At 44.5% G+C, this 26,973-nt stretch overlaps 1 protein-coding gene across 1 annotated transcript; it reads left to right on the top strand.

The window, feature by feature from the left end:
- Nucleotides 1-73: 73 nt before the first annotated feature.
- On the top strand, nucleotides 74-24,981 carry SKP2 (S-phase kinase associated protein 2; the record flags this gene model as incomplete). The annotated part of the gene is made up of 10 exons (XM_080933893.1): nucleotides 74-170; nucleotides 665-936; nucleotides 11,558-11,669; nucleotides 14,264-14,407; nucleotides 15,457-15,591; nucleotides 16,781-16,879; nucleotides 17,572-17,702; nucleotides 21,394-21,445; nucleotides 21,543-21,650; nucleotides 24,768-24,981. The coding sequence occupies exons 1-10, from the start codon at nucleotides 163-165 to the stop codon at nucleotides 24,979-24,981; spliced, it is 1,275 nt and encodes a 424-aa protein (XP_080790019.1). The 5' UTR covers nucleotides 74-162.
- Between the last annotated feature and the right edge of the window lie 1,992 nt (nucleotides 24,982-26,973).

Raw genomic sequence — 26,973 nt, 5'->3', positions numbered from 1 at the left:
GCAGAACTCCGCGCGCGCGGTGGTGATGGAACGTTGCTAGTTCGCGGGTCCGGCTGCTGGAGCCCGGGGATCACTCTAAGCAGCGCCCTAGAACGGGAATCTGGAAAGCAGGCAGCTCTTCAATTAGTTCAAGCATTCAGAACTCCTTAATCAGTGGACGCCATGCATAGGTAAACCGATTGCAAAAAAACCGGGCAAAGCATGAATGAACCGTTTGAATTCTTTTAGGCCGCGAATGTTGCTTCTTGCTCAAATAATCTTGTTATGTGAATGGTTGCTTAGTTCCTTTTTGGAAGAAAATGGATGGATGGATGGATGGATGGATGCTTTAGTGCGAATATCAATGTGCGGTTTAATTTGGCTTCCTAATTAGGTTTTTCCTTCCACGACTTTGAATCACGGTATGAGAACAGTCCCTCTTTTTCCCTCCACGGGAAGAAATTATTGAGGCCTTATGCGTGACCATAAATCTCAAAGCCTTTCGAAGTGTACGTGTTTCCGATTTTCTCTTTGATTCTTGGATTTCTCTCGCCGCTGTAGGCACGTTAAAAATGCAGTACTGTAACTTTTCTATACTGCATACTCGACGCCTCTTTCATTCCTAACTTGGAATTGTTTAGGGGTGTGCTTTCAAAAGAAATAGGGAATGTGTGCCCTTCTGCAGGAAGCACCTTCAAGAGATTCCGGACCAGAGTAGCAACGTCACCACCAGCTTCACGTGGGGATGGGATTCCAGCAAGACTTCTGAACTGCTATCAGGCATGGGTGTCTCTGCCTTGGAGAAGGAGGAGGTAGACAGTGAGAACATCCCACATGGACTGCTCTCAAACCTCGGCCACCCCCAGAGCCCTCCAAGGAAACGACTAAAGAGCAAAGGGAGTGACAAAGACTTTGTGATAATCCGCCGGCCTAAGCTCAATCGAGAGAACTTTCCAGGTAAGGTATGACAGTAAGATTCAAATTATGTAAGAAATAGGCTGGACTGTTTTGTTCTAAGTACATTGATTGAACTATTTCTTTGGGAAATCTTTTGGATTGGTACCTAAAATTGCCTAGTTTGGAAGTGTTTGCAGTGGACTGGAATCCAGTCATTAAGTCTCCAAGAATCTTAGTTGGTCTTTATCTTGCGGTCAACAATTGACTTGAAACTTTTAGCCCACGAGGCAGCCTTCCTGCCCTTTTCCTTAGAAGGGAATCTTCCTGCTCAAAGTCCAGCTCAGCACACTGATAACCAGGAACAGAAGCAGGGATTTTAGAGGGTCCCCTTTTGTCTCTAATATATTTTCTGTGCCCGAGCAAGCTTTGTATCTTAATCTCTTAGGTTATTTCTAGGCACATTAGGAAGGCAAATATTTGTAAACAGTCCCTTGGGGGTGTTGTGCTTTCATTCCTGTGGCATTACATCTACCGTCATTGAGCCTTAAAACTTAGCCTCATTCCCACGGTCCCCGGTATCCACTCTTGAGAAAGACAACTTTCTCAACTGCCTCAACCTTTCATCATCTCTTCCTGAATTATTATAATGGATTTCAGCTTTTTTCTCAGTTCTGTCTCCAGGAGGCAGAGCTGATTGATGAAACCAGAATTTACCTGAAATTATTCTCTCTTCCTAGTGATTCCCATTCCCTGATTTCCCAAGCATTGTTAAGTAAGTGTCTCCAGGGTAGATCCAGACTCAAGGACTCGTAGCCTTAGGGTAAATACAGTGTATTGACCTGAGGCGTTGTCAGTTTCCCCACGCCCTCTAGTCATTGAAAAGAATGATTCAGCAAGTGTTGCTGAGAGCACACTGTCTACAGTATGGTGCTGAATACCAGACACATCTTAGAGCTTCCATTCTAGTGAAGAGGCTCTATAAATACAGTGGATATGGTACTTTATGTATTGTTAGGACACGGTGGCTAAAAACAAAAAGGCGGTCAAGCTAGGAAGAGTGGACGTCTTGGAATCTGAAGATTGCAAACTGGGCTGAAACCCTTAATTGGGCTGTGACCTTGAAGTACAGACTGGGAGGAGAGAGTGCAGGAGTGTGGCGTGAAAATGTCCCTTGGTATAAGGAACCTAAAGCAGAGGGGATGGCCATTTAAAATCCTGGAGAAAAGGATGGGCCCTGCAGGAAAAGCAGAGCGGGAGTGGACAGCCAGCCTAGGGCTAAGTGTAGTCACTGGTGCTACCGATCTTACCTCCCTGAAACCACTCCCTCCCTTTCCCTCATTCTCTTTTGTTGAGTCAGGCTTTCTCTGTCACTTAAGTCACTCTGCACCCCAGGCTGGCCTCAAACTCAGAGATGTGCCTGCTTCAAGTGCTGGGCTTAAAAGAATGGACCATCAACACCCTGGCTCATTGAACCCTGTAAAGGGACGTGCTGGTTAGCTGAGGTTGAACTGTATCAGGTAGAAGACACAGCAGACCCCCAGAGATTTCTTTAGAGTCGTGGGGGGATGATAAACAGTGGTGCCAGATGCTGGATGTGTTCTAAATTTAGAGACATTGGGATGACAGCAGCAGAGGAGGTAAACAAAGTCTAAACTGAAACTGGGTGGCAAATGGAAAGACAGATCAGAGAGGGCATCAGAGTGGATGAAGTCTTGCAGAGCCAGTATAAAGAAATATACTCTTTGGGCCTTCCTTCTGGCACTGTCGGCAGGTAAGATGGTGAGCGGATCAGTGGCTTGCTTTCAAATTCCTGTTTTGTAATCTCATGTAGGCATGTCCCGTGCCTCTAAACCCAACACTCAGGTAGCCGAAGCAGGCAGATCTCTGAATTGGAGGCCAGCTGGCCTAAACAGTAAGTTCCAGGAACGACAGGGCTACACAGTGAGACTCTGTCTCAAAAGTGTGTGTGTGTGTGTGTGTGTGTGTGTGTGTGTGTGTGTGTGTGTCATGTGAGTCCACACTAATGCCAAGTATGGCAGCACATATCTCTAGTCCCAGCTTGGAGACTGAAGTCAGGGATGGGGATTTCTGGAGAGCATGAGCTTCTTCACAGTAAGACTTCTCAAAATTGGAAACGTAATCGAATAAATAATGATATATGAGATCAACTACAGATGGTATGGAAGCAAGTTCAGGCAAATCTGCGTTTAAATCTTGATGCTGCCATTGGGAGCTACCTTCTGGGCCTTGGTTTCCTTTTCTGTGAAATGGAGCGATAATTCCTACTTAGAGTGTTGTATGACATTTAAAAAAACTGTAAAGCTCTTAGTATGATAGTGGCATATAGTAGTTAATGGTTCACACAGTTTCTGATACTTCCTTGAGAAGCCAATTGACTTATGTCTTTTGTCTATACTGTTAATCTGACTATGCACATATAGAGAACTCTTTTTTTTCTTTAAAACTTAACGTGACTCTTATTTTTAGAGCCTGGGTTTTTAACAGTGGCACTTCGGTGTTGAGCCAACCAAATGTGGTGAGAGATAGATCCTGCTGAGGTGAACAGATTTTGATCAAATCGCCCGTTGTGCATAGCTTTGGTTATAAAATATGACTCCTGTTTTGTCCCACATCCACATGCCCACAGATGGAAGTCAAAAGTCATCTTTGAAGCAAAGCACAGAAGATAAGGAAGGGTTGTTGTCTCCTAGGAGTTTCAAATGAAGTTGAGGAGGAAAGACAAGAATATAGCAACCCCCACCCAGCTGTACGTCTACATCTACCAGGAAGACTGAGGTGTTAGTAGCTCATACCCTGAGTGTCCTCGGGGCTGGAAAGAGGGAAGGAGTCCCTTGTGCAAAAGTGACAAAGTGACTCACTTCCCATCGCAGTGGATGTGTGGAAGATATGGGGGATAGGGGAACTGAGCTGGTCCAGTCAGTGAGTCCACATTTCTTTTTTCTTGTTTCGCTTGTTTTTGTTTTTTGAGACAGGGTTTCTCTGTGTAGCTCTGACTAGCCTAGACTTTGTAGACTAGGTGGGCCTTGAACTCTGCCTCCCAAGTGCTGAGATTAACGGTGTGCACCACCACCAGGGCTCTTTTATTTATTTTTTTAAGGACGGATCTTGTGTACCCCTGGTTAATCTCGGATTCACTATGCAGTCTTGAAATTTCAGCATTTCTCCTGTCTCAGCCTACCTTACGGGTGCTGACAGCCTGTGAGGTACCATACCTGACCTCCCTCTTTCTTAATATATGCTCATCCTACAGTCTCGGTTGACCTTGAACTCATGGTGATCCCGTCTTTAGTTTCCCTAATGCTTGGATTATAGTCACTGAGCACAGAAATGAGCCTAGACTTTTAAGATTGATGTTTAAAATGAATATCTAAACTGAGAGAAGAAAGAAAAAAATCATGGCTTTTAGGGGTTTTGTGACCTAGGAGGCGGAAGGCAATGACATACACTTATGCATGGATTGGCTTTCAGGAGCATCCCCTGGTTAATTGCTGTGAATGAGAAGTGGCCCCATGCTGTAAGCGGAGAAACAGCTGCCACAGAAGAGCCACCAACCTCCCGGAAGCTAGCAAAGGCCTCCAGTGTAGCTGGCTTCTTATCCCAGGGAGCTTTGCATGCAGTTGTCAGGACAGGTGTCTAATAACTCTGCCAGGATTAGGGCAGGCCAGGCTACACCTGCTGTACGCGGATCTGGTGACTGGCCCAGGACTTTTGTTGGTTCTTTGCTAAGCAAGCTTTCATCATGGGCTGCATTCCAGCCACACATCTGGCGACTAAATTCCTCTGCATCTGTTTATGTGGAATGATTAAAGCTATGTGACCATCATATAGCAGACCAGTTGTGACTAGCTCTTGGGGCCAAGCCATCGAATGGAAGGAACTGGGAGGAAACAGGAAACAGAAGTGGAGCCAGCAGCGGAAAGAGGGCAATCACAGTTTACTTACGGTCATTAAATGCCTGTTCCGCATCTTCTAAATAGGTGAGCACCATGAAATGTGCTTGAGCTAATGAGTTGATCAGCTCTTCCATGGCTGTTAGGACACTTCAGATTCCAACCCCAGCAAAGGTTCTTTCTCAGACTAAAACTCCAAAGTTCAGAGTATATCAGAAGCCACAAGGAATCTTGTTCAAAGTACTGAATTCCAGAGGTTCTGGTCCAAGAAGTTCGTTAGCCTGAGAATCTGTTTTCCTACCCCAGAGCAAACATTTTTCTCTTCATACTTTCTTAGCTAGTAAGAAATATATTTTATATTGCAATAGGAGAATTTGAAGCAGGAGTTTCATAAAATTATCATTTCCCTTTCCCTAAGATATTATCTGCTTTATTCTATTCCATTCTTCAGATAATAACATTAATGGTAAGGGTGGCAAGATGGCTGTGCACATAAGGCATTTGCCATCCATCCTGAGCTCCTACCTCCCCTCTCTTGAACCCACAAGGTAGGAGATAGCCAACTACTATAACAGCCTCCACACCCCTACCCTTGCTTACACTAAAGAAAGTGTTTTGTTCAAAGCAAAATAGTAGTAGTAGTAGTAGATCTACTAAATTGACTGCATCATCATCAGTCACGAATCTTTGTTCTATATGAGTCATTAGGGGAACACTTCCAGACGTCTGTTTGCTTTATCGTTTCCTGGGAGTCATTCCACCTTTTTTATTTTTATTTATTCACTTTGAGACTAGGCATCCCTGTATAACCATGGCTAAAACTCACTATTTGGTTGGCTTCACACATTGCACAGTCTTGCTGACTCTTCCTGCCAAATGCTGAGATTATGGGAGCTGGAGAGATGGCTGAGAGGTTAAGAGCACTGGTTGCTCTTCCAGGGGTCCTGAGTTCAATTCCCAGCAGCCACCTGGTGGCTCAAAACCATCTGAAATGGGATCTGATGCCCTCTTCTGGCCAGCAGGTGTACATGCAGATAGAGAGAGCACTCACACATAAAACAAGTAAGTCTTTAAAGAAAATGCTGAGAGGATTGACATGGACCACCGGTTCTGACACAGCAAACATAATACTGTTCTAGGTGTTGGGAATACAGTAGTAACAGTGAACAAAAAGCCCAGCTCTGGGAGCTTGCTTACCCTTCCTTGTTTAAAGTCTCGAATTCTACAAGGGTGAGAAAGTCGTAGAAATGAGTGGTATGGGGCTGAGAAGTACAATCATTAATTTACTCTGTGTGTGTGTGTGTGTGTGTGTGTGTGTGTGTGTGTGTGTGTGTGTGTGTGTGTGTTTTCCTATCTGGCCCATTGTACCCAAAATACAAATATGTTAACAACTAGTACAACCTCTGTGGTCTGAGAAAATGAAGGGACATTCATGTAGGTTGGCAGAAATCTGTGTAGTTAGTTCCTTAGGGAGGAAGCACAGTATAAAGTGCCACCAAAATTAAGGTAGTAAGAGTGGTCAAAATGTGAGTACCCTCAATAATATCAGATTATCAAGACCTCTGGATAGTCCCCTCTTGTGCCTGCAAACAGACCAGGGAGCCATGAAGTCAAGAATCCAGGAAAGATGGCTGATGTTTTGAGAATTAAATATGGCAAATAAGATTAGATTATGTGTATCACCGCCTGGATTTCAGCCACCAGTGCAGCTACTGGAGACAAATCTCTGCCCCATTCATCTACTGGGACAGCAGCCAATTCCAGGTTCACCCTCTTCCACCCCAGGCCCCAGAACTGGGTTGTCCTGTATAGTGAACTGATTGGCGCACTGGCTATCCTGATTTCTGCTCCTCCCATTAATGGTAAACGCATAGATACCTTGCAGCATTTAGCAATGTTCTCTGCCACCAGAGACATTAAGCTTCTGCCTCTTGTGACCTTGTATTTCCACTTTGGGGCATAGGAATTGATATACCCAAGTTTGCCTCTTATTCTAACCCCCTTCCTAACAATTAATGTTGCCTTTGTGAAGTCATTTGGCTTCATTGAGATAAATGGCCCTCATACATAGAAATGAGAGTACAAATACTTGGTATAACTATGTTGCAGCAAAGACAGTAGTAGACTTTAACAAAGTCAAAAGGTTTTAGGGCTTCTAGTAGATGGCAGTTTTCACTGTTAGGTTATATATTTATTTAATGGGTCTTTTGCCACTGAGGCTCTTGGACATGAGCTGTATCTCATACCCAGCTCCCAAAACTAGTTCATTAATCAAAAAACACTCATGTTTATTATAAGCCAGTGTATTATTCAAATGAAAAAATAGTCTTTTTTTAATTGGATATATTTTATTTACATTTCAAATGTTATCCCCTTTCCCAGTTTCCCCTCCAAAAACCCCCTGTACCACCCCCCAACCCTTGGCATCTGTGAGGGTGCCCCACCCACCCACTCACCGCCTCCCCGCCCTGACATTTACACCTACACTGGAGCATTGAGCCTTGACAGAACCAAGGACTTCTCTTCCCATTGATGCCCAACAAGGCCATCCTCTGCTGTATCTGATGCTGGAGCCATGGGTCTGTCCATTTGTACTCTTTGGATGGTGGTTTAGTCCTGGGGGCTCTAGTTGGTTATTATTGTTATTTATATTGGGTTGCAAACCCCTTCAGCTCCTTCAGTTCTTTCTCTAACTCCTTCATTGGGGACCCCGTTCTCAGTTCTATGGTTGGCTGTGAGCATCTGCCTCTGTATCGGTCATGCTCTGGCAGAGCCTCTCAGGGCACAGCTGTATCAGGCTTCTGTAAGTGTGTACTTCTTGGCATCAGCAATAGTGTCTGGGTTTGGTGACTGTATATGGGCTGGATCCCCAGGTGAGGCAGTCTCTGGATGGCCTTTCCTTCAGTCTCTGCATCAAACTTTGGCTCTGTATTTCCTCCTGAGAATATTTTTGTTCCCCCATCTGAGAAGGACTGAAGCATCTGCACTTTGCTCTTCCTACTTCTTAAGCTTCATGTGGTCTGTGAATTTTATCTTAGGTGATTTGAGCTTTTGGGCTAATATCCACTTATCAGTCAGTGCATACTACGTGTGTTGAGAAAACTAGTCTTATGAGGCCAATCGTCTCGTCTGTATTTAAAATGAAGCCAACATTCTTCTCTGAAGTGTTAGTTATTCCATGAATATCTATGAGATATCAGTCAGGCACTTTTTAAGATTCAATTTGAGGTTCTGGTCTTAAAGCTGATAGAGTAATAAGTTGGTTAGAGAAGGTTAGCCAGTCACATGAAGAATTAACGGAAATAAAAGGTCTTATGCACTTAGCAAATATTTATCAACTGCCAACTACACACTAACCATTGCACGTTGCTGAATGCCCAAACATGGGTGTGGGTCTTTGGTGGTGACATGAAATTACTTCTCAGAGCAAGTGTCTTCTAAGCTAAATCTGGGACAAGCTGGACTACAAATTCTTCCTTACCTTGGACTGTTTTCTTGCAAGGCTTTGGTGCCTGGGTCTGCTGTCTTTGCATTCAACACAATGCTATGCTTCCCCACGTGATCATTTCTTACTGTTCTTCTACTTTTTTCTCTGCTATCTTAGACCTTGCTCATAAAATAGCACACACCGAATAAGGTCATACAGTCTTCTTACATTTCCCTCCCCAAGTCATCTTTACTGGACACTGTTGTTAGCAGGCCCAGAGTCCCTTGCAACTCACCTTTTCCTTAGTACCCAAAGCTTTCTCCTGAACAGGGATGCAACTGTGCTTGAGGGCTTTCTTTGGGCAAGAGTGCCAAGGAATGAACATCGAGCCCAGAGTTAACAATAAACAGCCCTTGGTGCCCATCCTCTGGTGGGACAGCTCAGAGGCAGGTTCCAGATGGTGTCCTGGAACCCCTGGAGGTGTAAACCAGTCATCTATGGCGACAGCCTGCCTATTAACATGCCATAGCTGGCCTCCCTCCACTCGGCGTCTGTCTTCCCCACTGTTCCTGTCATTATATGCCAGATCAACTGTTGAAGTCAGACCTGCATCTGCTTCTGGAGATGTGGGGTTTGGGCTTGCATCCCTTGTAGCATGATCAGGCCTCCTCTGATCATGGATTTTGGACTATTCATGGAAATTCAAACCCGCGTACTTTCCTAGTATGAAAAGGAAAGAAAAAAAACTTAGAGAAGGAAAATGTGCTAATTTAGTGGGGAGAGCCGGGGAGCCTGGACAGGAAAGATTGCCTCTGTCCTGCATTATTTTAAATCTTCTACATCACCTCATCTCCACACTGAATAGCTTTGCAAGGCAAGTCTGTTCATTCTCGTTCCTACAAATAGGAAACAGACAGAGAGACTTGCATCATAGACTAGGGGCAGCACAGCTGGGATTCCAATACTAAATGGGAATTCTCAGATACTACAGGTTCTCTGTAGATCAGAATGAAATCTCAACTTCCAGCCAAGAGGATCAGGAATTCACACTGGATCAAAGCCCAGGTACATAGTTGACTCAAGGCTAACAGAGTACACAGGACCCCCATCTCACACACTGAACATGGGTAAGGAACAAAGGAAACTGACAGTGACAGCCCTTGACTGAGCACTGAGGAGCCACGGCTTCCCAGAAGCCTTCCCTGAAGACCCTTCTGCCCCAGATGCTGCCTAGAATTGTGAGTCTCCTAAAGCTGAATATGACAGCTGGAATGTCTGTCTCTCAGATTCTAAATAGAATAAGGGTCTGGCATGCTAAGCTAATTTTGTGTCCTAAGAACAAACCTTGGGATTGAATTGACCGTTTACTAAATATATGAATGGATCAAGTTTTACTTCCTAGTCTGTAAAACAAATCAGATTTTCCTTTGCAAGATCTTATGGATGTGGGAGGCCTAAACAAATGAGTCAGTAATGAAATCATGTACACAGTTGACCTTCATTAGTCATGAGGCTTCCCCATAGGAGGAGACCATTAGTAGCAATTTTATTTTAAATGAATAGCATCCAGGTGCAACCCAGAATGACTTATCCTAAGAATTACAGTAGGCTCCAAAGGCTGGAACACACTCTCAAGTAAGCAACAGATTAAAGAATGGTTGAGCCATTGCAGGTCGAGCCTTGTGCTAAGTAATGTGGACACAGGCTAAGTGTCTGGCTCTGTCGAAAGAGTGCAGCTGAAAGACAGGCAGGATTGTCTCAGACAGTCCAGGAGGACTGCTAGGGACAGCTGCCATGGGCCACCCTCAGCGCCCTTCTCCATTGAGACCTCCTTCCTTTTCATGTACCTGATTCATGTATGTGCTCTACTAGCTATGTAGCTCTTAATGAATATAGATCCCTTTCTGCCCTTGGGGACAGGAAGGTAGAGATCGTGGGATTAGATCAACTGTAGAGAGGATTGTGGAAGGACCACCTAGAAACCACTTCTCTAAGACAAAGCTGCATTAACCTTTCTCCCACTCCCGTGTGCTGTGTCCACAGCCACGCTGATCCTTCCAGAACTTTAATGAACCTCCGGCACTTCTGTGCTCACAACTGTCTAGTCGTCCCTTGTTAAACGGAAGCCGAAGAAGGTCTTTCTCCAAAACTGCTCACCCCCTGCTTCTCGTTCCTTTCCACCAGACCCTTCTTAGCTCTGTTCTTCAAAGCAAGCATTCCTGTTGTGGGGTCCAGAACACAGATCTAGGGCTTACTCCATTACCTCGGTCTATTCTGACTCAGTGATCACTGCCCCGGGTACACCCTTTGCCCAACAGTGTTCAGGCATCATAGCTGTGCCTGAGTTTCTCTTCCTGGCTGAACTTTTCTTTCCAGCTGGCATCCTTTTCAAGGTATCAGATAATGTAGTTGTTTTGTCATAAGGATCTCTGAGTTTGAGGCCAACCAGATATACAGAATGAATTCCAAGACAGCCAAGGCTACAAAAAGAAACCCTGTCCCAACACCCCCCCTCAACCCACACACAACCCCTCAAGAAAAAGAAGGAGGAAGAGGAAGGAGGAGAACATCCTTTCAACATAGCTTCTCTAGGTGCATGGACTGGGATGTACTTTGTGTGCTCCAAGGTCATTTGCCTTTTAGAGAAGTCCTCACCTGAGAAAGGAGATATTCCCTTGTGGCTTCAAGCATCACCATATATATTGGGTGGCTGGTAACTTGCTCTGTGCCGGAGCTAATCAGCTTGTCTCTGCGAGTGGTTTGCCAGGCTGGTACCAAGGGGAAAATATTGTTGGTACTAGGAATAATATTTCCTCGAGTCTCACTGCTGAGAAAGTGGGACACTCAGAGCAGCGGTTGTCTTAGGGACTTTTCTGTTTCTGTGATAAGTGTCACCACCGGGATAACTTACGGAAGAGTGAGTTTGGGCTTATGGTTCAGAGGGAGAGGGCAGGGAGAGCAGGGAGTCCTGAGAGCAAGCGGCAGATACAGCAACAGGAAAGTCTGCAAGCTCACACTTTGTACTCAAGCAGGAAGCAGAGAAAGCTGACTGGGAGGGGTGTGGGGCTTTGAAACCTCCTACTCTGACAGCGCCACCAGCTTGGAACCAAGAGTTCAAATGCCCAACACTGTCGGGGACAATCCCATTCAAACCACACTGTAAGTCAGTGTGTGGAACAGAAAAATGAATGGGAGTTTGAAGGATTCAGTTTGGTTGGAACTCCCTGTAAGCTAAGTGTCGCGTGCGTGATACGTGCTCGTGCGTGGATAAATGCTTGGCGGGACTCCATGACTTTGACAGGGAAGAATTCAGAGATGGAAACCCTGTTTTGCTTCCTCGCAGGTGTTTCCTGGGACTCCCTTCCAGATGAGCTGCTCCTTGGGATCTTTTCCTGTTTGTGCCTCCCTGAGCTGCTCAGAGTCTCCGGAGTTTGCAAGAGGTGGTACCGCCTCTCGTGAGTATTGTTCACCCTTTCGGGCATAGAGAAGGGAAGACCTGGTGAAACCAACAGCCACACCATAGAACATAGCTGCCCTAAGCAAATGCAACACCTTTTTACTGTTGTTAGAAGTCACTGAGGTCATTTCACAGGCAGATGGAGGGGCCTCCTGTAGGTTCTTCTCACCCCATTCCCGACAGCCTCTTCGCCCTATGTTCGCCATGGCTACACCTGTTTGGGCCAGGCGGTGTGCTAAGAGCAAAAGAGGGTGGCGTGACGGCCCAGTGCTGAGGATCCTGCTTTGAGCAGAGCAAGGGGACAAGTCTCTGACCCTGGACGGTGTGAACCCAGCTTCTTTTTACATATGTTCTACGTGACCTGAACAAGTTACCTGTCACTTCTGAGCCGGGCTATGCTGGATATAAGGTGGCCTGAACCTTCATCATGGGATTCTCAAAAGGATAAAATGAAAGGTGGCAGTACCCTGCCTGGATCATGGGCATGCAGAACAAGGGTCTTTGGAGGTAGTCGTAGCGGGTTCTTGGCTGTACTTACAGTGTGTGTATATAAGGTGTGAACCAGGAAGGCAGTGACAGGCATGAAATAACAATAACGATTTTGTTGTTCTGTGGTGTGCTAAGGATTATACGCAGAGCTTCAGATGAGTCAAGAGCTTCTACCACTGAGCTACATACACCCCAGGCCTAAGCCTAGGCAGTTATCTTAGCAGATGAGGTTTCCACAGCACTGGCTACATTTCATTCACACCCAAGGGGCTTATTGTTTTTTTCCCACCAGGTATGCATTTTTTCAAACCAAGCAAAACAAAAAAAAAAAAAACCTAATCTTTATAAAAACTTGCATGTATTTAAGGTATGCAGTCTATATGTTTTTCTATAGATGTGGGTTACTAGATAGCTTCTGTGCTCAAGCAAATTAACATAACCGTAATCTTGCATAGTTACTTTTTACAGGTATGAGTATAGCTAAAGCACCTAAAACATACTCTTTAGCATAAATTCTCAAATCCACAGCAACATTACTCTCCAGACTTGTTTATGCTGTGTATCTTTGTCTACTTAGGACCTTTGACCTACATCTTCCCTTTGGTCCAGCAATCTCCATTGTGCTGAAATAGTAACTTGATCTCTCTCATAAGCTAACATGAAAATTTTGTATTATTTTAGCTTATGAATTGAAGTAACTACAGGATCAAGAACATTAGTTGGTGAAGTGAACCTTAAAATAAGGCTAAGGTCTTATTAGCTCCCCAGTTTTAGCCATTACTGGTTACATCTGGCTTAGGGGTGGGGTGGCTGCTGAATTCATCTCCCCTTTTCTAGGTAACGCCGTGTACTTTGGGGAAAAGTGAATGCTTCCAGGCTTGTCCTGGATTGTTAGTAAACCAGCTGTTGTTTGTTTCTTTGAAAGGAGAGAGACATTGAGATCTGAGATAATCAGAGAATGTTTTTTTTTTTTTTTTTTTAAGTAGATTTCAGTGTGGGCTAGAGAAAGATACAAAGTGTGCCTCTTAAGGGTATCAGATCTATAGCCTGCCTTTCCAATACCTTTTTAATAGCCAATCATATATTAGCAACGTGTTGTAGAAAAACTAATTCAAAAGTGGCCAACAAGTGTTTATTTCAGATGTTTAAGATTCGAGTGCACTAAAACATTTAGAATGTTCCCTTGTGCTTGCACCTCATGGTTTCTCTTGCTTCCTTAGCTGAATTCAACTGTGGACATTAAGTCTTCTGTAGGGGCTGTAGAGATGGCTCAGCAGTGAAGAGTACTTGGTGCTCTCCCAGTGATATCAGACAGCTCAAAACAGGCTGTAACTCCACCTACACTTGGAGGGTGTACACACACGCACACGCACGCACGCACGCACGCACGCATGCACAAACACACACACACACACACACACACACACGGCATTTGTTTGCACAGACATAGACATATAAACAAAAAATAAAGCTTTAAAAAGAAACACTGAAGTTCAGTCTATATTTATAATATATGTGTAGGTCTGTGTGTTTATGTGTGTTAGAAAATAATAATCTAGTATTTCCCTCTTTCCTTGAACAGTAATGTATTTATATACACTTGTACATGTAAACGAACATAGAACAGAGCCAATCTGTGACTTTTTCCTGGCTGTGTGACTGATGTTTCCCATAAAATAATACCTATTTTTCTTCCTTCATTTATGTTTTTAAGAAACCTTTGGTAATCGTGGCAACCTGTCAACACTTTCCAGAACTAGAAATGAGGATCCTTTAGGAAGTTTGGAACTTCCTAAAGCATTTTTAAGAGATTTTTAAACTTGTCAGATTACACTTAATAGCAGGATTTTACTCTCTGCTTCCAGGTCATTAGCAGCAGTTCTAGCATTGACAGTAAATAACCAAATTGAAGATACAGAAAGAAAGGTGGGAACGTATTGCTACTCTGACCAATACTATTGCATAGTGAGCTTGGAATCGGCAGCTCTTCAGATTTGCTTTAAGGAAGTCCAGTGGCCATGTCTTCCATGTTAGCCGTGACTTTTAAGGGTGTCCAAAATTGGTTTTGGCCAACTAATCAAATGAAGCACCTTTCTGTTTTAGGCTCGATGAGTCTCTCTGGCAGTCCCTAGACCTCGCGGGTAAAAACCTGCACCCAGACGTAACCGTGCGCTTGCTCTCCCGAGGAGTGGTCGCCTTCCGCTGCCCACGGTCGTTTATGGAGCAGCCACTGGGTGAAAGCTTCAGGTAAAAAGAAATGACCGAATGCTGAGGTGGGAACAGCTCACGCTCCTCGTCCTTCTTTGTCCAAAGTGTATGATCTGCGCCTCGTTCATAGCTCCTTTCCTCCCTCTGGCCATCCATAATGAAGTGGGGGAATATTTCCATAGCTGGAAATGGGCTTCTGTTCCATTATGGACAGATTTGCAACCTGAAAAAAAAAAAACAATGCCTTCCTTTTTGTTTTGTAGACTGTTCTGAAAAAGTACGTCTCTGGTGCTGCAAATTATGGAATACTAAGGTTTCGGGCTCTCTGATGCCTCAGAAGAGTAGCTAGATACGGAAGAGAAAAGCAAGCTAAAGACAGTGAACAGTTCTCCATTCTAGAACCTTCCCTGCTTCCCATGGGCCACTTCCTGTCCCTGCTGCAGTGAACAGTTCTCCATTCTAGTACCTTCCCTGCTTCCCATGGGCCACTTCCTGTCCCTGCTGCTTTTTTCCTGCCCCGCTGTTCCTCCTCAACCTTTTGTGCTCAGTCCAGGATTTGTCCCTCTTTTCCACATGCTGTCCTCAGAGATGCTCTGTCCCGTGCACCCGACCCTTGCATAGCCTGGTCCTCTTCGAAATTCTTGGTTTTAATTGCAGAAAAGCTTTCACACCTGAACTTGAGTACTAAGATATTCGCATATCTAAAAGCAAACCAGGCCTCCCATTAAAACCGGTTCCTCCCCTGGCCTCCTCTTAGTAAACACAGTAGTTACTCAGCTACTCAACCCCCACCAGCAGCCCTGAGTCATCCTTGCCTTACCCCACTCCCTGTCCACCTGTACCTTTATGAGTACCACCATGTTGGCAGCAATGTCTGCACTTGGCAGATCTTGAACTTTAAAAATGACTGAGGATGGGAATTAGCCAACAGCAAATTGTTCTGTGACCAACTCTTTATTCCGGCATTTAAAATGTGTATGTAGTCTTGTTTGTGATTGGCTCTCCTGTGAGGACAGGAAGGGGTCCTAGTGGATCTGGTGTACTTGTGTGAGTCACCTTACGGGGCCTCTTTTCTCCCCCATACACAGCTCTTTCCGTGTACAGCACATGGACCTGTCGAACTCAGTTATAAATGTATCAAACCTCCACGGGATTCTCTCGGAGTGCTCCAAGCTGCAGAATCTAAGCCTGGAAGGCCTGCAGCTCTCAGATCCCATTGTCAAGTGAGTGGCACCTCAAGTATGTCGTAAAGACAGTTTCTTTGTATGACAGTGTTTCCTGTTTATGACTGTAGTGTCCTTAGGTACATGTCCTGAAGGGCATGCCAAATAACCACAACTGTCCAGGGTACTCAAGACAGCGGGCATTTGAATACTGACCAGATGCCAGAACCTACTCTAGGTGTGAGGGAGAAAAGAGCGAACAGTATGTGGCCCTTGCCTCATTCTGGGGTGAGACAGATAATTACAGGGCGGACTGCTTGTTAAATGCGTTGCTGGTCACGTGGCAACATACCGGGGAACTGATTGGCTGTAAGGAGGCGGGCTTCTCAGAGTACTGACTTGTAGGCTGGCCATTAACGAGACTCAGGTCAGGAGATCTCCAGGTCGATTGGGCGTAGAAGCAGCCTTGGTGAAACTGCTGCTGTTCGGAACGCCTCAGTAGCTGTACTGGAACATAGAAATCAGGGAGATGAGGAGGATCGTGGTTATGGTATGGCCTTCTGGGAGCCTCTGGTAGGTTACAAAGAGGCCGTGAAGCTTAGTGCAGCATGGTTCTGGAAATGGAAGAGCCGTGTCAGATTGCAATGTATGTGATTAATTTGCTAGTCGGATACATGATATACACTTAGGCCACTGCACTATTGAGATGAGAAAAGGAAGTCGGACAGGAAGGCTGGAACAGGAGGGGCACCACCTATGTGGCAGATGCTGAGCTACGCGTAATTCTGAGAGTGAGCGGTAAGCTCTCTTCCTTTTCCCACGTGGGAAAACTGAAGCATGGGAAAGCTGGATAGCTGGTCCAAGTTCACACAGTTAATCAAAGCAATCAAGAGTTCACTCCAGAGCAACAGCTCATCACTACTCCGGTTCCCTAAGAGAAGGCAAGCCTTTTAACGGAAGAGATGCGCTGGCGTTTCTTGTGCATCCATATCGAAAGTACTTTGCAAATCCTTCAGTACATTTTATCATTTAACCAACCCCAGCAAGAAGATGCTCTGGCCAGTTTGCGTAGCCAAAGCAAGTCGCTCAGCTGTCGAGAACTAGTGAATTATAGATTTTAAGCCCATCCTACACTCAAAATTGTGTGTACTTCATTATAATTACACACACATACACACATGCACCATGCACACACACCAGCACTGAGCATTGATGTGGTTTATTCTTCTGGCTTTTCTCTCTTTCCTAGTACTCTTGCACAGAATGAAAACTTGGTGCGACTAAACCTCTGTGGGTGCTCTGGATTCTCTGAATCTGCCGTGGCGACTCTGCTAAGCAGCTGTTGCAGGTAGGAAAGCTCTGGGCTGTCAGAGTGGAGCTTTGTAGCAAATAGAGTTAAGCTTTGCCTCCGGCTGTCTCAATGGACTTGTGAGTGGCACCTCCTTCTTGTGAACAAACTTTCAGGCTACACTGTTTCTCTTATTGTTAAAGGGAAATGAAGGAATGTGTTTATCAGCATGATCTCCGTCTTTCTTGAACAGGTTGTAACTGTCTCCTTACTGATCTGTCAGCGGTGGGTCCCCTTTGGATCAGGCATATGGGACAGACAGAATCCATAGCACGCCATTCAGTCGGCAGACATGCAAGAGCAGGAAGTAGACATTGAGTTTAAAACTCAGCAGCTCAGAGCAGGAGTGAATTGGAAGAAAGGCATTTTTATAGCATCTTCTGTGAGTCTTATAAAACATTTGAGTTGATAGCTGTCGGTGCTTTTTTAACAACAATGTAGCTGTTTGAGAAAGAAACCTATAGGCTACAGTATTCAACCTGTATTCCCAGAAGGGCTGTTTGCTAGGGGCCTTTGGGGAACTGGCAGGGTGCGGGGTGTTTGGAGATTGCCTTTTTCAAACGAACACGCAGTAGGTGGTCTGTGCATGAAGGGGTAAACAATCTGGCTTCCTATTTCCTCCGGTGTTCAGCTTAGGTCACCCTTGTCTTTCTGATGGATTCACGCCTCCTGTTTATCCTTCCTTCATGCAGACTGGATGAACTAAATCTCTCCTGGTGCTTTGACTTTACCGAAAAGCATGTGCAAGCGGCTGTGGCGCATTTACCGCACACCATCACCCAGCTGAACCTCAGCGGCTACCGAAAGAACCTCCAGAAAACAGGTCAGAGCTTCTAGGCCTGGGCCACCGAGGCTCTATGGCAGGCTTGTGGAAAGTCTGCCGTAGTCCAGTGTGCAGGTTGTTCGGGTCGTCAGCAGAGGGCTTGCTTGTTCGCCAGAAAAGTTAGGTAAAAGTTAAAACAGCTCCTGACCGGAAAGCACGCTGTGGGTCCGGGACCCAGATGAGGAGTCCTTTAAAGCGCATGCGTGCGTGCGTGCGTGCGTGCGTGCGTGCGTGGAGACCAGCGATCAACACTGGGTGACTAACCGCAGGAGTTCTCTACCTTTAAAAGAAAACAAGCCTTTTTTTACGTGTATCTTCTGCCTGTATTCACGCCTGTATCCCACATGTGTGCAGTACCTGGAGCGGGTATCAGACCTTCTGCAACTGGAGTCACAGACCACTTGTTGCCGTGTGGTTTCTAGGGAACAAACACCTGTCCTTAGCCACGGACCCGCCTTCTACCTCATTTTTTTGAGACCAGGTCCCTCAGGGACCCCGGAGCTCATTGATTTTGCTCAACTGCCTGGCAGGCAAGCCCAAGGGATTCTCTTGTATCTGCCCAGCCCTGAGGATACAGGTGAATGCCACGTATCAAACTCGAGCACTTTACTGACTGAGCCAACTCCACAGTCCCAGATGGTTTAAATAAAATTACTATGCAGACCCCAACGTAAATATAGGTAAATGCAATAAGGTCAGCCCTCTGTATCTGTGGGTTCTGCATCCAGATCCAACCATTAACAGATCAAAAATAATCAAGAAACACAACTGCTTCTGTATTGAACATCTAAGAACTTTTCTTGGCATGAGTCGCTGATCAGTTGAGTGTAATGACTCCTCACACATACATATATTAGGTATAAGTAAACAGGCAAGATGTGCATAGTGACTTCAGTGTCCTTGGATCTGAGAATCCTAATGGGATCCTGGAATCAGTCGATACAAAAGGATGACTTGGTTCTGAGAGATGACTTTCATTTGGAAGCAAGCAAGGTGTGCTGCTGCCATCTAGTGGTCAAAATCCAGAACTGCTGCTAAACAGCACAGCACAGAAAACTGTCTCGGGGGTTCATCCAGCAAAATGTCAACAGTGTTAAGATGGAAAAATCCTGCTAGAAACCAGTTAAACTAAATTAGTATTTATACCTTCGACTTTTTAATTCATATGGATGAATGCAGGCAGAGAACAACCACAGTGTTGGTAAAGTTGACACTTGGCTGTCCTTCGTTCTGTGTCTTAATTTGTAGGTAAGGGGTTGCAAAGGGAATGGTGTTTGTTGTTTAACGGCTCCATAGCTCAGTCTCTGGCTAATATCCAGTCTAGCTGTGCAAAGCCAAATTAATTTAGATACTAAAGTCAACCATCAACCCTGCCTGTTGACTCGAGTGCATTAGCTCACCCTGGGGATAGGTAATATGCCTATCGAATTTTTATTATTCTTAAAAAGATGTGAACCAAACATCCTGAAATGCTTCTTAACATTTAGGTAGTATTTGGAAACTTTCCCTGCAGAAGGCGGTCCCCATTTGAACCACCACATGGCAGATGCCTGACTTCAGACGGGACAGAGCAGACAGAGCTGTGACCATGTCTTGACTTCCTGTCATTCTCCTTCTGCAGTATTTCAATAGTTTCTAATTATAGAATTACATGGTTGTTCTTAGACATCAAGATAACTTAAGAGTATACAAAGCAAAAGAGAGGCAGCGGTGGGCAGACTCCCTGAGCACCGTGAGTGAACCGAGAATGTAAGGAGAGAAAGGCAGTGGGTAATCACAGGAAGCAGGAAGGGACCACCTTTGTACGAACAGTCAGGGAGGACCTCCGATCTCTAAATACATGAAATGAATACGTAGAAGCTTATGGAAGAACATTCCGGAACAAGGTGTAATGATCAAAGAGAGGGCCTCTTACTTAAGTGAGAAACACATAGGAGTTTGTGGGAGAACATTCTGGTGCAAAGAACCACGAGTACAAAGGCCTTCGATGAGAGCTAACATCTGAGGTGGTGGAAACGGTGAGGCTGCCAAGGCAGAAGGAAGAAGCTGTGGATGTGGTGAGCGAGGCGGTGCTGTGACCTGGAAGCTATTCATGCCAATGCTGCATTGAGGAAGGGGGGGGGGGCTGGCGGCGGCAAACGGGGACAGTTAGGAAACTAGGGTGGCAGTAGTTGAGGTGCTAAGAAAGGATCGGATCTGGATACATTTGGGACTCTGGCGTAACAGGATTTGGTGACAGACTGCATATGAGAAGTGAGTGAGACAGTTAGCTGTGATTCCCAAGGTTTGGGCCTGGGATACCAGACCCATGGAGTTATCAGGTTACGCAGGAAGGAGTTTAGGAAAGGGACAGGTCTGGGGCAGAAACGGACTGTTTCAGACATGAATTTGGGTGATCAGCACAGGGTAAAATCAGTATGTTGAAGAAGTATTTGAAAATAGGAAAGGAATGTAGGGGAAATGTGGCTGCAGATACAAAGAGGAGAGTAAACACTCAGACATTAGCTGGAGTTCTCTATTTTAAATAAGTTACATTTTAAAATGTGTTAAAAAGTAACTGGGTTTGTGTCTGCCAGGTAACTCAGTGCTCTCTGCAGCCCCTGATGTGTTTCCTTCAAGCCTTTCTCCTTTTCTCTATTTGTATGAGTTTGTATGTTTTGATTAGATTGCGATTATTTTGTATATTTTGTCTTGTTTGTTCATGCAAAACATTTCCTGGCGTTTGCTTTACATTTATTTATTTTGGAAAGCGGGGTGTATCATGGCAAATGCGTGGCGGTCAGAGGCCTTGCTGGGGTCTGTTTCTCCTTCCACCCTGTGGCTCCAGAAATGACCAAACTTGTGAGGCCTGTTGCCAGCCCAAGAAGCTGTTTCCCTAGTATTTCTTGCTCCGTCCTCCTGCAGATAGGTCTGTGCTCTTGATGTTTTGTTTATCCTTTCCTTACACAAGACGATCAATCTATCGAGCTAATGTCGAACATCATTTTTCTGTTACTTCTATATGTTTAACATGACAGGACTTTAGTGGTTTTTATCCTTGAGGCAGTGTCCCCATCTAGCCCTAGTTGGCCCAGAACCGACTATGTCGTCTAGACTGGTCTACAACACGCAGCAATCCTTCCGCTTCCGTCTCCCTGCTACTGGGATTACGGGTGTTTTTTTTTTTTTTTTTTTCTTTATGTTTAGGCACTCTACCTAACCCAAGATTCCACAAAATAGTTCATTGAAAGTTGCATTTAAAACTTGGAATATATCTGGGTTATGTTATATACTAAAGTGGGTTGTAATTTGAGTTAAAAAACTCATTCTTAAAATTACGGCAGGACAGGTTTTTACATAGTCCATGATGACCCACTGCAAAGTCATCTTGATAGTGTTTGCTGGCATTTGCTCTTCTTGGGGTTGCTCTTCTGTTTGCTGTTATGAATTGGGATTTCTAGCCAATTAGTTTGCTACATAAATAGTTGTTATCCAGAAGTTTCCCACAGCTCCTTTAACATTTAGATTTGGTGGTCTGCCAAACTCTGAGCTCCCCAAGAACTCCCTCCCTCGGCAGGAAACTTTCTATGTGGGGACAGTCCTTTGAAACATCAAACTTCTCTAGCTGCCTTGCCTCAAACGCCCAACTCGCCCTTTTCTCCTTCCTTGTTTAACAGTGACTGTGACCGTGACATCTGTTTGGTTTTTCTAGATCTTTGTACCTTAATTAAACGATGCCCAAACCTCGTCCGCCTCGACTTAAGGTACTGTTTCAGATCAAACTTAGGGGTGCGTTGGTTGGTTGTGAAACGGGGGAGGCTCAGAAGAACGGGTTTGAGTCTTCCTTCCCTTCGGTTGCAGTGACAGCATCATGCTAAAGAATGACTGCTTTCCAGAATTCTTTCAACTCAACTACCTCCAACACCTCTCACTCAGCCGGTGCTATGATATAATACCCGAGACTCTACTGTAAGTATGTTTTACATTTACAGTTATAAAGCAGAGACCAAAACTCAGCAAAACCCGCCTTTAGATGGATGACTACTTGTTCAGAGCATGAACATTGATAGCAATTTGCCACAAAATGCCTAGGAAATAAATATGGAAATAGTTCACAGAATGTCTGCTTAAATTGTCTGGTAATCGATCTTGAATTGACTGAGCTTATTAACAGCTACTATTTTGCTGTCCGCATCACGGTATTAGAATGCTATCCTAGTGTCCGTGAAGGACTTACAGAAGGAAGCTTTTATCTCGGAGGTACCCACTTAGAGCATGGAAGGCAGACCCAGTGTGAGTGGGAGACGGCTCCCATTCATTCTTAAAGCTTACAGGGAATTCCTATAATCCACTGCTGGGCATCCCGGATGGCCAGAGATGGGGAAGGACTGGCGTATGAGAAGAACTGGTCTAGGGCATCGGATGCCCTCTGAACAGTGGGTATATTATGTATGCCCGTGAACATTAAGTATATAGGCATTACTTATATCATTCCAAAGTCTTCCTTACACCAAGTATGAATATATGGCAGTTTCATTGACCACCACAGGGACTGGAACCTTGCACTTTGACAGGTGCCTTTCTTTTTACCACACAAGGGTCACATGGCTTGGAGAAGACTATGGGACTGTTTATCTTGCTGTCACAATACCAGCAGTAAAGTAGTTCTTCCTACCTCAGAATGGTGAATTTGAAGACAGATTATTTATTCCTCCAATGAATGGACCAGATAACTTTCGGTAATAAATGATCTATAAGGAGTTCAGTAAAATTGGAAAGTCTGGTAACTACATGACAAAATCAATCATTTTAACTAGTCTCATGAGCATTAGCTAGCATCCTGTTTAGAAAAAAAAAAAAAAAAACACTACCTACAAAGGACTCAAATGTTGCAGCTCAAGTTCATATGCATGGAACTCTTGATAGAAATTCCCCATTCAGGACTCCTACACCAAGGGTTTCTCCATCATCCACTCTTCCGGTCAGGCTCCTCATGGGCAGATGAGACAAACACACTGAAATGTGGCTGATGTCTTATCCCAGATGTGGGAAAGTAAACTGTGAGTCTTTGACAGCGTTCTAACATGTCTCAGAGGCCTTCAGGTTCCCCACCACTGCAGACCGCTGCCGTGCTTACTTCTATCCTTAATGGTGTTATCTCCCACTGAACTTTCTTCGAAGTATTCCCCGTTTCTCATTCCATGATAAGCCCACATTGGAGAGAAACCCGATTTGAGATCAAGACATTTGAAAATTCATTAGATAAGGCATTTTGGGTTATATAAAAGGAAGCAGGATTATGCAGATGAGAGAAGGGGCAAACCTTGACGTTTCTGAGTGTCTTTTATGTCTTTGAGATCAAGTCTCAGTATTTATCCCCAGGCTGGCCTATGGTCTAGCCTCAGCCTCTTGTATAATAAACACCTTATTATTAGACTTGAACCAAGAGCTCATTATCTTACACACATTAAAGAACATCTGTAAAAGGTTCCCTTTTCTCTCCTGTTATAGTCGGGTGTTCGTGCTGTCTCTCGGTGTTATGGCCGGTGCACACAAGTGACGTTTTGTGTGGTGGGGTCTCACCAGGAGCACCAAGTGACACTTTCTCACCAGCTTTACCCCAGAGCTGCTGCACAAAAGCTCCCTCCTTACTCCCACGGGGTTTCTTCTTTAAATATTATCCATGGCTTAGCTGCCTGGGTATCCCAGAACCTGAATTCTCCCAAGGGTGTCGCCATTCTCGGATGCTCAGATGCCCCACAGGGGATGTGCTAGGGAATGCTCTCCTCTTTTGTGTGACCTTGTCTACAGTGCAGCTCTTTCTGTTTCTGCATTCCAGAAGTTCAAGATGCAATGTTCCTCTTGACTTCTGTTTTGATCTCTTAGGACCTCCTGACCTCACTGCCCCTCATACGCAAGCACATTTTGTTTCTACGTCATGCTTTTATTTGCCAACTTGCTCTGCATCTTGGATTCTGCCACATGCAGTGAATCATATGGTGCTTACCTGTACCATTCATAGATTTAGAGGTTAATGGGATGACCCACGGAGCCTGTTCGGCACAGATGGGCCTCAGATCTAACCCTCTGGTTTTGAACATTCTGGGGGCATCAGTGGCTCTGGGACGGGTGAGTGGCATGGACTGACAGCCTTCAGGAGGATGTCTTGGACGCTGTATGGAATATGCTGGAAAGCTGAGCCACTGGCAGCTAAGTGACGCTACAAACCTGCTTTGTTTGAATACATATTGACTGTGACAACATAAAGGTCACTGCTGTGCTCACTGGGTTTGCTGAATTCCCAAAATAAATGTTCCCTGTTCTGAGACTTTGCACTGTGTCCCAACCTCGAGCAAACACAGGCCAGAGAGATGAAGCTGGGCATACAGACCTGTTAAAAGAATCAGTACCAAACAAAGTGTTTTCTGTAGATAACCAGATTCACTTTGCGTGACCCTCAGATCTTAGCAGTGACACAACCGTGTATCAAGTAACAAGAAATATATACAAAAAGGTCTGTCCTATCAGTAAAAGGGAATTCCGTTTTTTCTATGTGTAGCCTGTAATCCCATGTAAGGAAGTTACTGGTGGGATTCAGTGTAGTAGGGCAAAACAAAACTAAGCTGCCAACAATGTCCTCTGTTGAGAGAGCATAGTTCAAATAAAGATCATGTCCCGTTTCCTAAATTACATGTATCTTGGGGAGGTTCCAGTTGACATCACGGTGAAACATTTGCTTTTAGCATTTCTGGCTTGCTAGCTCACATCACGGTACCCTGTCCAGAGATCTGTGTAGACTACAAATGGAGAAAGGAGACAAATTTAGTTCAATTAAACAACAAAACCCAACAAGGCTGCATAGCTTCAGAGGAGCCACACTGAGTGAAACACACAGGCTTGGTCCTCGTCCCCATGCGGCTCAGGCTGTTTTCCCAGCTTTCATTTCCTGGGTTATTTTCACTAATCACCTCTCACAGATTATGTCTTTGGGCTGCACTTTGTAAATGGATACGAACTGCAAACAGTGGGCTGTAATAACTAGTCTGACAACTGCCATATCTCCTGGAATTTGCTCTTTCTTTCCAGTGAACTTGGAGAAATCCCCACACTAAAAACACTACAAGTTTTTGGAATCGTGCCAGACGGCACCCTTCAGCTACTGAGAGAAGCTCTCCCTCGCCTGCAAATTAACTGTGCCTACTTCACCTCCATCGCAAGGCCAACTATGGACAACAAGAAGAGCCCGGAGATCTGGGGTATCAAGTGCCGACTGACTCTGCAAAAGCCCAGTTGTTTATGAAGTGCTTAGTGCAGGGCCGTGTCTCCTTCCTCAGGGAGGAGCACAGGCAGCAGATCCACTTGCTGGAGACCTTGGTTACTCTTCCTGTTGGTTTTGCCTTAGCCTCCACTTTACATGTATGTTAGGGAACCATTTGAGAGGGACAGCCACAAAGTGCGACTTGTTCAGAAATAGAGACAGTTCAGTCAGTGCTGTGCCCTAAGGGCCTGCGTGTTAGTTCTTTGGAAATTTTAGGTGAGCCTAGTATTTCAAAATGCTTTTTAAAGCAAAATTTGAGCCAGCTCTTCCAAGTGCCCTTCTGATTAATTAAGACTATTTAGAATCAAGTTTTAAGATTACCCCTGGCTAACAGTCTTCATGGTATTTGTCATAACTTTTTTATCTATTTAATTACTCAGTATTTTGTAAAACTTGACTTTGAAGAATAAGCTATGTGTGTGGTGAGTTAGACAGAATGCAGCAGAGGCTGGTGGTGTTTGAAGTGGTCGTTTCTGGGAATGAACACATTTCAGCTTTGTCTGCAGGTATGAGGTTAGTTTAGCAGAGAGAAGCACAATCCTCCATGATGTACTTTAAACTCTAAATGAGAAAGAAAAGAGACAGACACACAACCGCAACAGGAAGATAGGCTTTTTGCAGGATTTGAAACCTCAAAGGCTGTTCTCTAAAACCAGGTTAATATGAAGTATCTTTTAATGTTTTTAGGAACTATGCTGTTTCCAGAATCTTAAATTAGGTAAGGAAACCTACTTGTGTGCTTTTTAAACTTTATATCAATGTATGTTACAATATACGTGGGTTGTTTAGCTTTTTTAAATTACTTGCTTTGTTTTAGGAATGTGATATTTTAGTCAGCATTCTGAAAAGTCGGAGAGAATTCTGAGCTAATCGGTATGCTGGTCGTTGCTTTAGTCATGCAGTTATTTTTATATTACTCTAAAATCAAGGACTTGAAATTCTTTTAAGTGATCTTATACAATAATTGCTTGACACTGCCCATTAGGTCACTGGACCTAAAGTTGTTAGGTAGGACTGACTTCTGTCCATCAGAAATGCAACAGGAAGCGTGCGCATGCGCAGCTTCGGAGCAGGTGGCACAGCTTGCACCTCACCTAAGTGTTTAAGAATCACTGGGCATTAAACCAGATGTGGTTTTTAGCACTTAATACACAGAAGCAAAAGAAATCAAATTGTGTTTCTTAGAAAAGGAAAACAAAAAAAAAAAAAAAAAATTAAGCAGTTACCTCTTTAGAGTATTTCAGGGCTATAATCCATTTCTATTAACCCCTTCATCAAAAACTTAGTTAGCAACCTGAAGTGCCTTCATCTGCTCAGATCTAAAGAACATTGCGTCATACAAGAATGGTCATGCTTCAGATCCCTAGTAGTTAAGAGGGCTAACTACTACTTGAAACTATTGTTTACACATTAGTGATGGGCTGGTGGCCGACTCTGGTTGGACTCTGGCCTCCAGGTGCCCTCAGACATACAGTACCTGTTCTTCCTTACGCAAGTCCAGCTGGGAGCTACTTTGCCAACTGTTGCAGAAGTACATGTCGCAGTAATCTGTATTTTTGTATGTGATTTCTACTTTTATAGACTGATTTTAAAATAAAGTACATTTTTATAAGAACAAGTACTTGAGCTTCTTTTCTTACGTCCTTTGCTGCAGTCCTTAAGTCTAGAAAGCATCAGCTTGGGTTGCCATTTGGGGCAGATAAAGATTTCAGTCTTGTGCTTAAAGTGAGTTCACAATGAGCCTGAACAGTAGTACAGGCCTGTTAGTCTTCATGTGCTCTCAAGAACAATGACACTTAAAATATCTGGGTTCCACTGGCTGGTGTTACATAACACTCTATTAGCCTATGTTGTTTCCTATGTTTTAGAAAGTGTGAATAGGGCTGGAGAGATGGCTCAGCGGTTAAGAATAGTGACTACTGTTCTTCTAGAGGTCCTGAGTTCAAATCCTGGTGGCTCACAACCATCTGTATT

The sequence above is a fragment of the Micromys minutus genome (assembly GCF_963924665.1).
Source record: "Micromys minutus genome assembly, chromosome: 20".
Lineage (NCBI taxonomy): Eukaryota > Metazoa > Chordata > Mammalia > Rodentia > Muridae > Micromys > Micromys minutus.
The sequence above is the reverse complement of the archived record's forward strand: the minus strand, read 5'-3'. Positions and strand labels throughout refer to the sequence as shown.